Source organism: Protomyctophum bolini, assembly GCF_963924005.1.
Source record: "Protomyctophum bolini genome assembly, chromosome: 17".
Taxonomy (NCBI): Eukaryota; Metazoa; Chordata; class Actinopteri; order Myctophiformes; family Myctophidae; genus Protomyctophum; species Protomyctophum bolini.
This window is the reverse complement of record NC_137878.1, coordinates 23,432,038-23,445,301: the sequence shown is the minus strand read 5'-3', so window position 1 is coordinate 23,445,301 and position 13,264 is coordinate 23,432,038. Positions and strand designations below refer to the sequence as shown.

The 13,264-nt window shown below is 43.3% G+C and overlaps 1 protein-coding gene across 2 annotated transcripts in view; it reads left to right on the top strand.

Annotated features, from left to right (window-relative positions):
* LOC308332272 (growth factor receptor-bound protein 10-like) overlaps positions 1 to 13,264 on the top strand; it is an 87,823-nt gene that overhangs the window by 20,659 nt on the left and 53,900 nt on the right. The window contains exons 1-2 of one of the 2 annotated variants that reach the window (XM_080788070.1): positions 2,069 to 2,297; positions 11,209 to 11,320. In XM_080788070.1, the coding sequence (XP_080644196.1) occupies positions 11,270 to 11,320 (51 nt within the window). In that variant the 5' untranslated portion in view covers positions 2,069 to 2,297; positions 11,209 to 11,269. Of the gene's footprint in view, positions 1 to 2,068; positions 2,298 to 11,208; positions 11,321 to 13,264 lie in introns of those variants that run through there. The other variant, XM_080788071.1, reaches the window with a different exon arrangement.

Sequence of the window (13,264 nt, the reverse complement as noted above, 5' to 3'; positions counted from 1 at the left end):
GCTACTCGCCCCCAACACATGGCACTCAGTTTACACATCAATCAGTCAAACAACTGAAATTAGAGGCTAGTGGGGTCCGGAGACTACCCAGGTTCCCAGGATACCAGCTATATATGATAGGATAGGAACCAAGTAATGGTTTATGGACCCTTTCAAATGGAACCAAAGTTATAACAAAAACATCGCATGGATCCACCTGGGACGTATCCTCAGTGATGTATCCCAATTCCCAAGGTCATTGGTTTCGGGTCTGTCGAACATCGTAACCCAGCCGGGGTGATCAAGTCCCGACTTACGTCCCAGTAGCTACCCTCGATCAGTCCCATTAGGGAAAGACCAAGGCCACACAATCCGTTGCTCCATAACTACTCTGCCAGGACTGGGAGAACCAGATTCTGGCGCGTGGAAGGACTAGGCTCTGTGGGTTGTCTCTCCTACGTCTCACCAGGTCCACTCCTGCTCTCACCAGGCCCAGGACCTGTGCATTGCACCAGACTCCCAGCACCAGGCACTTCATTCAGGAGTGGTGCATTATAATGGCCCTCCTAAAGGCCTCACCAAGGGTTTTTGGGCTTCCTCCTCACGGAGGTCACAGGCTGGGGCGCTAACCCATACTGCTCACCCAGTTGCTGTCTACATTCCGGCTGTCACCCGTCTCTCCGGTGGTCACCAGACTATACCTGGTTGTCACCAGAGTAATATAGTAAGAGTGACTCCCATTGTATGGAATGCGGAAGTGCTCAGTCTATCTCAATGGGATAGTTCCAGCCATAGGAGCAATGTTTGGAACTATAGCCCATAGGCACCCGCTTTGCGGTGAGATCAAAGCGTGTCGCTACTCTCCTACTCTACACTCTGGTTGTCACAATGTCACATAGTCTATATATTCCTATTTGTCACTAAAAATAGATTAACTATAAAAAAAAACATGTGTATACATGTATGTAATCCGACACCACTGCCATAACAGGCATAAGTAATCATTACGTCATATGCTGGCACGGGACATACGGAAGCAGACTCTGCAATGCCAGGGTATAATTGGTTTACGATGGTGACGTAATGATGATTATGTTTCAGTGTCGGGTGGATTAAAGGGACATATGCATCAAACCACCCGAGTAACCACAGTATACCACTAATCAACTCACAAATTACACATACATACAGTATATACATAGACATACAGTATGAGCATATGACGTGATGAAGATATGGGTATAATTGGTTATCGATGGTGAAGTAACAATTACATGTTTCAGTGTCGGGTGGACTAAAGGTAATGCCCCTATGTATACATGTAAGTAATCATTACATCATATATTTCAAAATACAACTTTTTTTCCTCCAAAAGCAAGGTACGTAGCAAATAGCTAAACCTAATAATTCAATATTGCAAACGTTTTTTCACAGAGAGGCTGAGATTTGAAAGTTTGTAGCGGTCTACAGTAGGCCTACTTGCACGCAGCACGCTCTGCTTGCGCACCAGTAGGCAAATGGCCTACTTGTGTGCAACAAGCAAGTAGCCACTCGACAGAGTGCAGTTCTAGTTTATTCTGCATTTGAGCCAAGGTCGGATCACCATTTGATGAGATTTTAGCCTTGCACACCCCAAGCTAAAGAATATTTACATTTTCATGCTGTATTGATGTTGGAACCATAGCAGAGATAACAGGCAAATGTTGATCAAAATAACAATTCTTCTATATTTAATTGTGTAGACTTCTTGCAAATTAAGTAATGCAGATTTGTAATGCAGATGTGAAACCAAATGGTCCATTTGGTTTCATTTTACACTCTCAAGAGTTTGGTTACCATTACCAACTCTCCATCATTTAGCTGGGTACCACCTAGAACCCCCTCAAGGACCACTGGTGGTCCCCGGACCACCACTGGTTGACATTACAACCACTGCTTTATAACATTTGGGCTTGGCTTGCACTTAAAGGGTTAAAGTGGGGTTCCCTGCGTAGACGACGCTAACGGGGCGGGGCGGAGGGGAGTTTTCCTCTGTTGAGTGTGTGCGCGTCGAGCGTGTGTGTGCGTGTGTTTGCACACGCAAGGGGAGTCAGCTGGCGAAAGTGGATGAGTGGGCAGTGTGACAGTGTGCGCGTGTGGCGTCTGGCGTGCCGTGCGCACACACACACACACACACACACACACACCGCTCGGGGACGCCGTGAGGAGAAAACACAACACTGAGAGTTTGCAAACAGTTCTCCTCGGGTCTTGTCTGTCGCCTTTTCTTTCAGCGTCTCTCTGCCTCCAGTCCTGCTGCTGCTGTCCGCGACGCACGGGTGAGTGAGTGCGTTTTTCCCCCTCTTTTGAGTCTTTTCCCTCCTGCCTCCTCATTCCTCAGCGTTTTAATTTTGTGGACATTTAGTTTTTAGAAAGTGGCATCATGATACATTTCATACATACATGACCGATAGCGGGTGAAACTTAAGTGAAAACGTCCCGATTCGCTGCCAGTCCAGTCCAGGAATGACACGAAGACGAGCAGAGGGAGTGAAGAAGGAACGACGCGGAGTTGCTGTGGTGGTGGTGGGTGAAGGGGGGTCCTATATAAACTCCCTGTTAACTTAAGCCTCATTTATACTTGCGTGCCGGTGTCGTGCTCAGTAAATTGCAGATATAGGCCTATACATACACAAGCTCAACAGATTAGTATATCTGTTATTTACTGCATGCAACACCTGAACACCAGCATACAACCAAGTATGTGGATTTAAAAGTACTGTGTACTGTGTATGTAGCATATATCTTCACCACACTAGCCATTGTTTTTAACGAGTAGCGAGTATGTATATGTTACAGTTGTTGTATTAGCAGCCTCCACCACTACAGCTGCCTGCATTTACATCGGAGAGCCTATACTGCATTTAGGCAGGGCAGACTGGCAGAGGACCTCTCAGTGTCATAAAGGTCCATTAGCAGTTATATTACATAATGATGTGTAGGGTAATCTCTGCACCCAAGTACATTTCCTTTCTTCCTCCTGTCTAGGAGGAGGATACAGGTCTGGTTAGTTTCCAGGCAACATTTATAGGTCCATTTATTGGGTAGGCTATAGAATGTCAAGTTATAGCCTACTGTTCTCTGTGTATAATGGTAAATTACGATATGGATACCAGTGAAGTTATGATTATATCTTCCTCTGCATTTGATGGCGAGGAGGTGAGCCTGTCAGCCACCAAGCATAGTTTCTCCCTGACTATACCTTTTTGTCTTTGGTCTCTCTCCATGTGTCAGCTGACATAATTTAGCCAGAGACAGGTCGGCTGCAAAGAGCTGAGAGAAAGAGCTGTTCGTACATGGCAGGCTATACTGTACAAAGAGGGAAGGAGGTAGGCTTGCTTGGGGGTGTGGTAGTATACCCTCTCGCAAATGTAAAAAACACTCACTGGTGACTTTATTAAATTGTTCCCTGCCCTATCGTATTCCCTGCATCTCTCCCCATAATTTATGACCGGTAAAGCCGAATTACTGTAATTCTCAGCAAATGTCAAGTGTGGCTTTACTACATTCAACCCGGCAGCACGAGCCGAGAAGAGGGAGAGACAAGTGGGGAGTGGAGACAAATGAGAGGAGGGAAAGAGACTGATATTTCTACATTAACATCTGATATCTCTTATGTAATCCAGTGATCCACACAATGGAATGATACTTGCTGAGAAAGAACATCCAGCGAGACCAATTAATTCACTAGACAGTGAGATGGTTTATTTAGACTGAGACTGCTGGGGAAAGTGAAAGATGTTGGGACAGAGAATTAACCACATTAACCCTATATACTTAGTTGACCCCGTGTTCCCCAGCTTGAGCAACTGATTAGAACAATCTGATGAATTGAAAATGGTGGACCCTATAAACAAGTGTAATGCTTTATGTTTATGGTGTAACAGTGCACACGCAGCCAACAGTAACAGATTTTGTATTGAGTTGTGCTTTCGTTTGAAATGTACCCATTCTGCAAGAATCTGCACACTGTTAATAAATACTTCAATCAATCAACAGGGTGCCAATTCTCCATTGAACTCCATGTTCTATTCAGTCGCCCTATTACTTTGAATGGTGTGCTCATGTACTACTGTAGGTCCCCCCCCCCCTCCCCCCCCCCCCACACACACACACGCACACCAAATCTCTTCTGCGTTTTGAGATAGCCTGATCTGCAGTCTCAAAACGCGTGTCGTTGTGAGCTTGCAGTCAGATTGGCTACTCAGAATCTTCACCCCCAGAAAGGGAACGTTAGGGTTCACGTCAGAATTCCGCTAAATATGACGTAAATTAAACATCAAAACATTAAACGCCATTGACGGTGAAGGGTTTATGTTTATGTAAACGAGCAAATCATCCTTATGTCCGCTAACATAAATTGATATGTGATGACAAGAGCGCCCCTCATTTCACACGGGTGTGATTTTCTTTGGTGTAGAAACAGGAACTCGGTTTGGCTCCTCCCATTTCTTACAGTGTGTTTTAACAGCGGGCGACAGCCAGACAAATTTTCCGGAAGTGCATTATGTGTCAATGGGACCCGGCAACTACTGGCGATAGCAGGCGAACAGGCGTTGGAGGAACGTCGTCCGAAAAGATGAAAATAATTATCTTTTGGGCGACATAGTTCGGCGATTAGGCGATAGCCAATGAAATTAATTTGTTGCTCGCTGTTCTCCCGCTGTTAAAACGCACTGTAGATCCAGTTCTTCCCGGGTTGCTAATGTGTTTATTCCTACTAATAAAAACACCACATATTTGGGGCAGTGCTGACAGATTAGAGAGTGAGACAAGCAGCAAAGAGAGACTAGAGAGAGTCAGACAAGCAGAGAGACATGTGGGTTATAGGAGAGTGTAATGGTGGTAATTGTCACCTGACCCTGCCCACCATCCGCCTCCCTCTGTTCCTTATCAGAGGCACAGTAACTCCTTTCTAGCGCTGACCCAGAGCCATACCCCCTTTTTGAAACTAGCTCCTTGCCACTCGCCCTACACACTTCCATTTGGTTTGAGCATAGATATATAAATAATCGAGATGGCACTGGATGGGAGGGGAATCCTGGTGCAGTCTCTATTATTTATAGATCTATACTCAAACCGAGTGGAAGTGTGTAGGGCGAGTGGCGAGGAGCTAGTTTCAAAAGTAAGACAGAGTTACGACAACTCTGTTCACTTCATGGGACCAGTCCAATGGCCCCATGAAGTTTACGGAATGCATTGGAGTCTATAGGCTTTACAGTGACAAACGAGTTTCATGAACCACGTGACCGGGCTGTTTTCTGCCCCCTCAATGTTGTAAGTAACTCTGTCTTACTCTATGGCTCGGCTCTTACCTGCACAACACCCAATCGGCATAGGGTGTATGGACCTGTGCCACATGCTGAGAAGGAAGAGACTGGGGGGAGGGGCAGGCACATACTAGACTCTCTGTTATAGCTTCTATCTCTGTGTCTGTCTCTCGGTTCTGTTATTTATGTCAGCGGAAAAAGGCATATAAACACTGAATTTGAAAAAGCAATGCCATGCACTTTATTCCAAAACTATGGATGCACTATTATTGAAATGTTGGCCCATAATATGATATCCCAACATAAACAGCTTGAATCACACTTGTGTGAAGTGAGGGGTGCTCTTATCATCATACATCATCAGTCACATTCCGTGCTCAGCCAATCAAATCAACACATTCAGTGCTACACACAATCATACAAAGCTGGGCAAAAATGTTCCAACTTGTTGAACCTTTTGAAAGCTTCCCCAGAAAACACCGATAGAATCTGCAGCCTTCATCATCTCAAAAGGCCTTTTCAGGCTTAAAATAAAAACCACACCTGTGTGAACTGAGTGGTGCAACTCCCCTCTCCCCCTGCCTCTCTCTCTCTCTCTCTCTCTCTCTCTCTCTCTCTGTAATTAGCATTAGCAACAGTGCAACACTATGGCCCTCATTTATCAATTGAGTGTAACATCTGCCCCAAATTCCAGTGTATGTTTTGTAGTACACTCACGTCGCCACGGCATTTATAAAGTGATCGCAAACAGCTGATCCTTCCTTAATTTCATAACTAGCAGTGATAAATGTGAGGCTGAAATCAATCTGGCACGCCCTATGAAATCAAGCCTCGCCCTCGGTTTTGCGACATGCACAACTGCAATACAACCGAACAACGCATTGGAAACCATGGTTACACGATGAAAACGACTAATAAAGTTTCCCCCCGCTGCCCGCCTTACCCCCCCCCCCCTCATACACACGCACACAACTTGCAAGCCCAACTCGTGTGTTGTATCTTAAATAACTAAAGAACGAACACCTGCAACACCCTGTCTGTTTCTCCTCTCGCCTCGCTTGTCTGGCTGTCATGTCCACACACGCACGCACAATCGCACATACCGTACTTGCAAGCAACTGTCACTGTGTGTTGTTAGTTGTATATACAATTATTAAAGTCTTTATTAATTTAATATACAACAAGATTAGTGAACGAAAACCTGAACCTGTGATTCTGTGAAGCATTAATTAAATAACATTACTCACGTCATTGGAATGAGTTTGGACGCACACAGCCTGTGACAAATGTTTTGCAAATAGATGCATCTCCTCCTCCTGTTCTGTCTGTCTTTGTCACTGTGGTGACCATGCACGTTTATGAGTATATGACAGTCTATATTAGACTGCCTCCCTGCCTAAACCTTATGTGGTACTGGTGGTGGGCTGGCTGGGTTAGCCTACCTATATAGATGCGGATGCGGTCCCCACTTGCGCTGGCTCTGCAGTCACATTTATTGGCATTCGAGCGCGTCAGGTTTATCCTTAATTAAAAGGACGAGACGTAACGCGAGAAAGACATGACTGTAGATTGCAGTAGCAATACCCGTTGGTTGGTAGACTTGCTGCATAGCCTCGGTCCCAGGCTTACTTATCTGTGAAAAGAAAAGCTATATAGGGGGGGTCGGGGAGGCTACCGGTATGCGCTCATGCAAAACACTGTTTAAATGGCTTAAGCATGACTTGCAACATTGTTTTTAATTGCACGATTTTAATTGCTTGCATACTTGGAAATATCCTACCAATTTCATATGATTATTTTTTTCACATGTATTATTAGTTTTATACATTTTAGGAGTGAAAACATATGTTTAAAGCCTACGACAGTTCCCGACCTGACGTGGTTTTTGTCCTGGCATACGTTCAAGTTCAAGGTTTTGCGGAAATGGTAAATGCCGAAGATTGTGGTAATTCCGGCGTGCACCAATATTTTGGCATACGCCGAGTTGATAAATGAGGGCCTATCTCTCTCTTTCTCTGTTTCTGGCACAACAGCGCCACTTTTGCCCCTACTGGTACTCATAGTCACTTAACACGGACATTGCTGTTCCTTGGAGTGGTTGCACCACTCAAAAATCAACATACTGTAAGTTATAAATTATCGGATGAAACCGATATCAGTTCGTTACCGACATTGCATTTTAATGCCAACATCGGCCATACCGATATAATGACCAATAATTCTTCTTATAGCATATAAGGGACACAGACGAATACAACAGGCATTCTTTTTTTGAAAGATTTATTTATTGAAAATGCAGATATTTACAACAATGAATTACAGAATCATGATTTTTTTTATTTTTAAACAAGACAAGACAAACTCAAAAAGGAAAAGACAAAAAACAGTAAAAACAACAGCTGTACTGGCGAGTAACACAAAGTATGCTTTGTTAAAATTTGTGTTGATCAATGTAACGTCACCCAGTAACCAAATTCTTGGATCATGTTGTATTTCAACCTCTATGATTTCAGAGACAGTAGACATGATGAACTTCCAATAATCAATTAAAAGCGGGCAGTTCCACAACATATGTAATAGGCAGCCTTCTGTTATCTTACATCTTTGGCACATAGGGGAGATGCTTCTATCAATCTTGTGTAACCTGAGCGGAGTAAAGTAAGTTCTGTGAAAAATGTTAAATTGCATCTCTCTATGTTTGGTGGAAATACAACAGGCATTCTAACAAAGGGTATTGCATAATTGGATTTTTATTTAATGTCAAATGCAACGTTTCGGTCTTTCGACCTTGCCTGAGGAAGGCCAAAAGACCGAAACGTTGCATTTGACATTAAATAAAAAGCTCTTGAACCAGCAAGTGACAGTGTGCGGGTCTCCCTCCCTCTCTACAAACCACATTTAATAAAATAAGAATAACAGACTAGCATGAATAGAAAGTAAAACCTATTTTCAAAGCCAAACTTATTTTCAAACTATTTGTAATTTTATTTTCTTCAAAAGTTGGTTATCATTCATTCATGGCACTACGTAGCTATGGTTTTATTTTGCAGGTTTCAAAGCAAAATGTTGTAGTCGGGTAAAGAGTGTACTACTTGGATTCAGAAATAAAAGAAATGGGGTACTAAAGCCAAAACATTAGAGAGCCACTGTAGTAGATGATGCAACACAGTTCACTGGACATGTTTGACTCCTATTTCAATTCAGAAAGAGCGAGAGAGAGTGCTCTCTCTGCCTGCAGTTATTGCATGGTGTTATTAGCTTGGAAAGGCTTTGTTTGTTAGCCTGGGGCTTTGTTTGGGAACTGACTTACTGTATGTGTCTTATACAATGGTTGTGTTTACATTGGATTTGGCGCACGTGCAAGCATTTCTTGCACCTTTACTCAATACTCTGGGCTTTGTTTTTCCTCTTCCAGGGAGGAGTTTCCAGGAATTCAACATAGCCCAAAGAAAAGTGAAAATCAAGATATATTTTGAAAGCCATTTTATTGCGACTATAGAAACGTGCAGGAAGCATGTAACGCAGGAAGCATGTAATGCTTGCATCCGTCACATGCTCTTCATGTAATGCTGCTTCTGCTCTGCACACACACACAACACACAGGGGCACACGCCACACACAACACACAGGGGCACACGCCACACACAACACATGGGCGACATGTGTTTTGCCACTACACACTGTCACCGCCCACTCCACAAAGTGTCAGCTCCAGAAAGTGTCAGCTACAGTGGAGCGCTAAGCGTTCATATTTTGCCATTTTTACAAATTTCAGCATTTAACTCCCATTTCAATTTATATGGTTATAATGTGGTTATATTCATGTAGAAAACAGAAGAATAAATTATTATTATAACTAAAGCTGGATCCTCTGCATCCTGTGAAGGTCGTTGTTGTATTGCGTCCATTAACTATAAACTGTGTTTTGGGATGCAGAATGCACCCTATTTTAATCTCTGTTAGAAATAAAACTAGTGTTCTGTTGACTAATCATTACAAGTGGCTCTTATTTTGATGGGGCAGTTTCTGCACAGGAAGTCCGTTTGAATTGTGAACAAGCTACGATGGATGAGCTGTCAAAGTGCTAGTCGCCACGTTAGCGACCATAGGCTATTTACAATATGAAAACCATGCATGATCTGTCACTTAAACAATGTAGGTTACACACGTTGGAATTAAAGGTGGAACCTGCAGCATTAGGAGAGTAATTCATTGTATATGTGTTGGACGTTTGTGGTTGTGCTAATGATAAATGGACACCTGCTGCTAGTGGGATCCTCCTGCTGCAAACACTACACTACAAATACACTGTGCAGCTTTGCATCTTTGTATCTTTTGAATCTGCCCGTGTGAAAGCAGCATAACGTTGTGGCAGGATACGTACAGGTGCTCCTTTGAGTACTAGCCAAAAATAAGAATGTGCCCCCTGCTTATAGGAGACAATTTAAAATGAAACTTCTATGACAGTGCTGACATAATGAAGTGACATTATTCCGGGAGAGTAGTAGTAAGACGCATATAGTTTATACATTTGTATTCAATATTTTGAACCATGAATGCAAAATATACATAGTACATACAATTAAGAACATATTGTATAAATGTGAAAAAACACAATCATTTTGTGTGCAGATAAGATCTGTCATTTTGCCATTATTACAATATAGAAAGAAACCGGAAGATGTATGGGCGTAGATGAGGAGGATAGAATATGTGAAATTCATATGTTAATACTGTGATCTTCTGAATGAAGTGGAGAATGAAATCCAAACCTTTTGTATAAAGAGCTGAGAGAAATATTGTTTAAAAAAAGTCCACAGCCCTGATCGAAACCTGATAGATTCTGAGACTGGAGATTTAATAGAATAGTTTTTGTCATATTTTTATTCAGCATTTTCAGAATTTCTTTACATACTCAACTGTATGTGTCTTGTTAATAATCAGGTTATTTTGCATAACCGGTATTATGAGTTGCTGGCTGGTTCTAATTGATGTGTCTGATAATCCCATGTGGGTCAAGAAAATGTCTTAAAGTCCCGACGTAACTCGCTCATCCCTTTGATTCCCCTGGTTCGCGGAAGTAATTTCTCTATGGAGAATAACATGGGGTGATCTTAATATCGTCTACTATAAGCGTTGTGGTCCAAAAATAAACAAGCTGTCTCTGCGTTATTGTCAGGGAGGTGTCTCTGTATCGTTTGCAACAGTCAGTCACTCATATATGATACAGTCTGCTTCTAGCGAAAATGTAACTAATTCAGTAGCAGTAACATTAGCGTTTTCTCTCAGTCAGTTGATTCTTCATATCCATATGAGTGAAGCGGCCGGGATGACATGTTTATTTTTCAAACACAGTTCTTATATGAGGCGATGGACATATGTGCAGGATGGACTATAGTAAACATTAAATCCTTTCCCCCCTCCTGTATAATAGTATAAACATCGGGACATCAGATTAAATAAACACTGATGTCCGATGACGGGCATCGGCACCCAAAATGACCGATACATCGGTGCGACCGACAGATCGGTCGGGCTCTAATATGGAGTTCTGTTCTGTGTCAGAGGCATGCTAAAAATTGGAGTGTTGTAATGTCAGAAAAGGCAAGCTCCATATATGGAGCCTGGGCAGGTGGCCCTGTCCAGGCCCCGGCAGAGGCCTTTTGTGGTGGTTGTGGACAACCGTGGGTCCGACCGACTCAACACTACACTCGAATTTGAAGTCGTGGGGCGTGTATTACAGACATGCACACGTACAGACATACAGAGAGACGTGGTGCATTTATAGATATAGATTGTATTACCGGTATGTTAAAATATTATAATTTGTATGATGCACGATTATGCTTAGCAGTATGGGTTGTGTGTGGAGGGCTGTGGTGAGCAGATCCTTACTTAGCAGTATGGGTTGTGTGTGCAGGGCTGTGGTGAGCAGATCCGGTCCATGTGAGTCTCCACAGAGGGAACATTGAAAAGACACCATGGCCTTGGCTGGATGCCCTGACTACTTCCTCCTTCACCCCAACTACCAGGTATTATTTATTACACACACACTGTCCCTCTGAACATGGTGTGTGAGTGTGAGTGTGCAAGCGTGCAGCAGTGTGCATTTATGCTTGTGGACGTGCAAGTGTGTTTTGCAAAATTTGATGTCTCCCCTGGATCCAAACTTGTGAAAATAGCAGATCTAAAAGCTCACAACGCATTGCTTCGTGCCATGTTTTGTGAGCTTGTAGATGGTACTACTTAAACATTTGTTCTCTAATTTATGGATTCATTTTTCTTTCATTTTTTCATGACGTTACTGAAAAAAGTAATTGAAGTTTGGTTTAAAGGGATATTTCACTTTCAAAAAAACTTTTGGTCATTTTATCATCTACTCAGGCTCTTCATGTGAACACCCCGGGCAGTTTTTAAATTGCTTCAGTGAGTATTTAGATATTTGATATTCATTTTAACTGCCCCACCCCCTTCCTATACAAACCCATTATAACTCACATAAGCCTGAGTAGATGATGAAATGAGCAATAGTTTTTTTTAAAGTGAAATATCCCTTTAATTAATGAAAAGTTCAGCTTTTTTGGGGGGACGTTTTTTTTTAAATGTTTTGAAATAATAATAATTAAAACGCAAAATAAGGGGACCCATAACAATGTGTCGGCGACCAACAAATGGGTTCCCGACCCACTATTTGCACCACACCATGACAGCTACCATGCCAGCCCCTGGCATGCATTCTGTAGTGTAGACGCTGTAGCCATAGCGATGTTCAGCTGATGTGTGTGTTAACATGGCTGCTATGCTTCTGACACTGCATTTACTAGACCCATTCACTGGTTGAGTCTTCTCTAGAGAGAACTCCACCTACATGTTGGATTTTTAATGGCTTTAGCCAGGTGAAAAATGGCGCCTCTGTCACAACAGACCCCGTTCCATAGTCCAACTGTTGGAGAATGAGGCCTTTGTTTTCCAGTACAGCTCTCTCTCTGCATGTCTGACTCACCGGGACCTAAAGAATTTGGCTGGACAGTGTTGTCGTTCACGGAGGTCTATAAATAGAGCAGGAAACAAACAATGAAAACAACAACAGACCTTAAGAGCGTGGGATTGTCGCCTCGTGACACGCTCAATTGCTCATGCAGACGGACGGGCGGTGGGAGGGAAGGTCTTTCTTGATGCAGCAGACCTAGCTGCATTAATTCTCTTAGCAGAGGTGGAAGAATGCAGCACCTGCCCCCAAGAGGGCTGAGCCCCCGATGGGCTGACATTAAGTTGGATTGGTTCAGGTTAGATTCCAGGAAAGGGGCTTTGCACCAGTAAGACTGCAGTGAATGGCAAATTGACTCCTCCCTCCGAGTGGTCAGTGAAGTTTGAGAGAGAACTTTAATAGTTAGTGCAAGGGAGCGAACTGGCTTACTGCATTGCTGTGGGTGTTAGATAAAGCTGTCCAGTTGACATGACCCAGCATGAAACAAACATGCACGCATGCAACATGGTGTCTCTTTCTTGGTAGTGACTGTAGGTTTTAGTGTGTAGATAAGGAGCAAATGAGACCTCTTTTCTGCATACTTACATAACTCTATACATAACACTGGGCATGTTTGGGAATCTGGGCTGTGCTCCAGGCGTGCATGCGTGCGTGCGTGCGTGTGCGCATGTGTGTGGCGCGGGGTGCGTGCGGGGCGTGTGCGTGCGCTGGATCTGAGCCACAGATGTCTCAGAGCATGGAGCCAGCAACAGTCCAGAGCTGTTCTCTATAGTATAGTATGTGTGTAAGGACCGCTCATTAACCACAGGCCAGAGACTAGCATAGTCTCAACTAGAATACTGAATTTTTACCACTTAAGCCCTATTTTTCAGTGGTGCAACCACTCCAAGGAACAGCAATGTCCGTGTTCACCTATGTGACTATGTGACTATATATGTCCGTGTTCACCTATGAGCACCAGTATGACTATGAGTACCAGTAGGGGCGC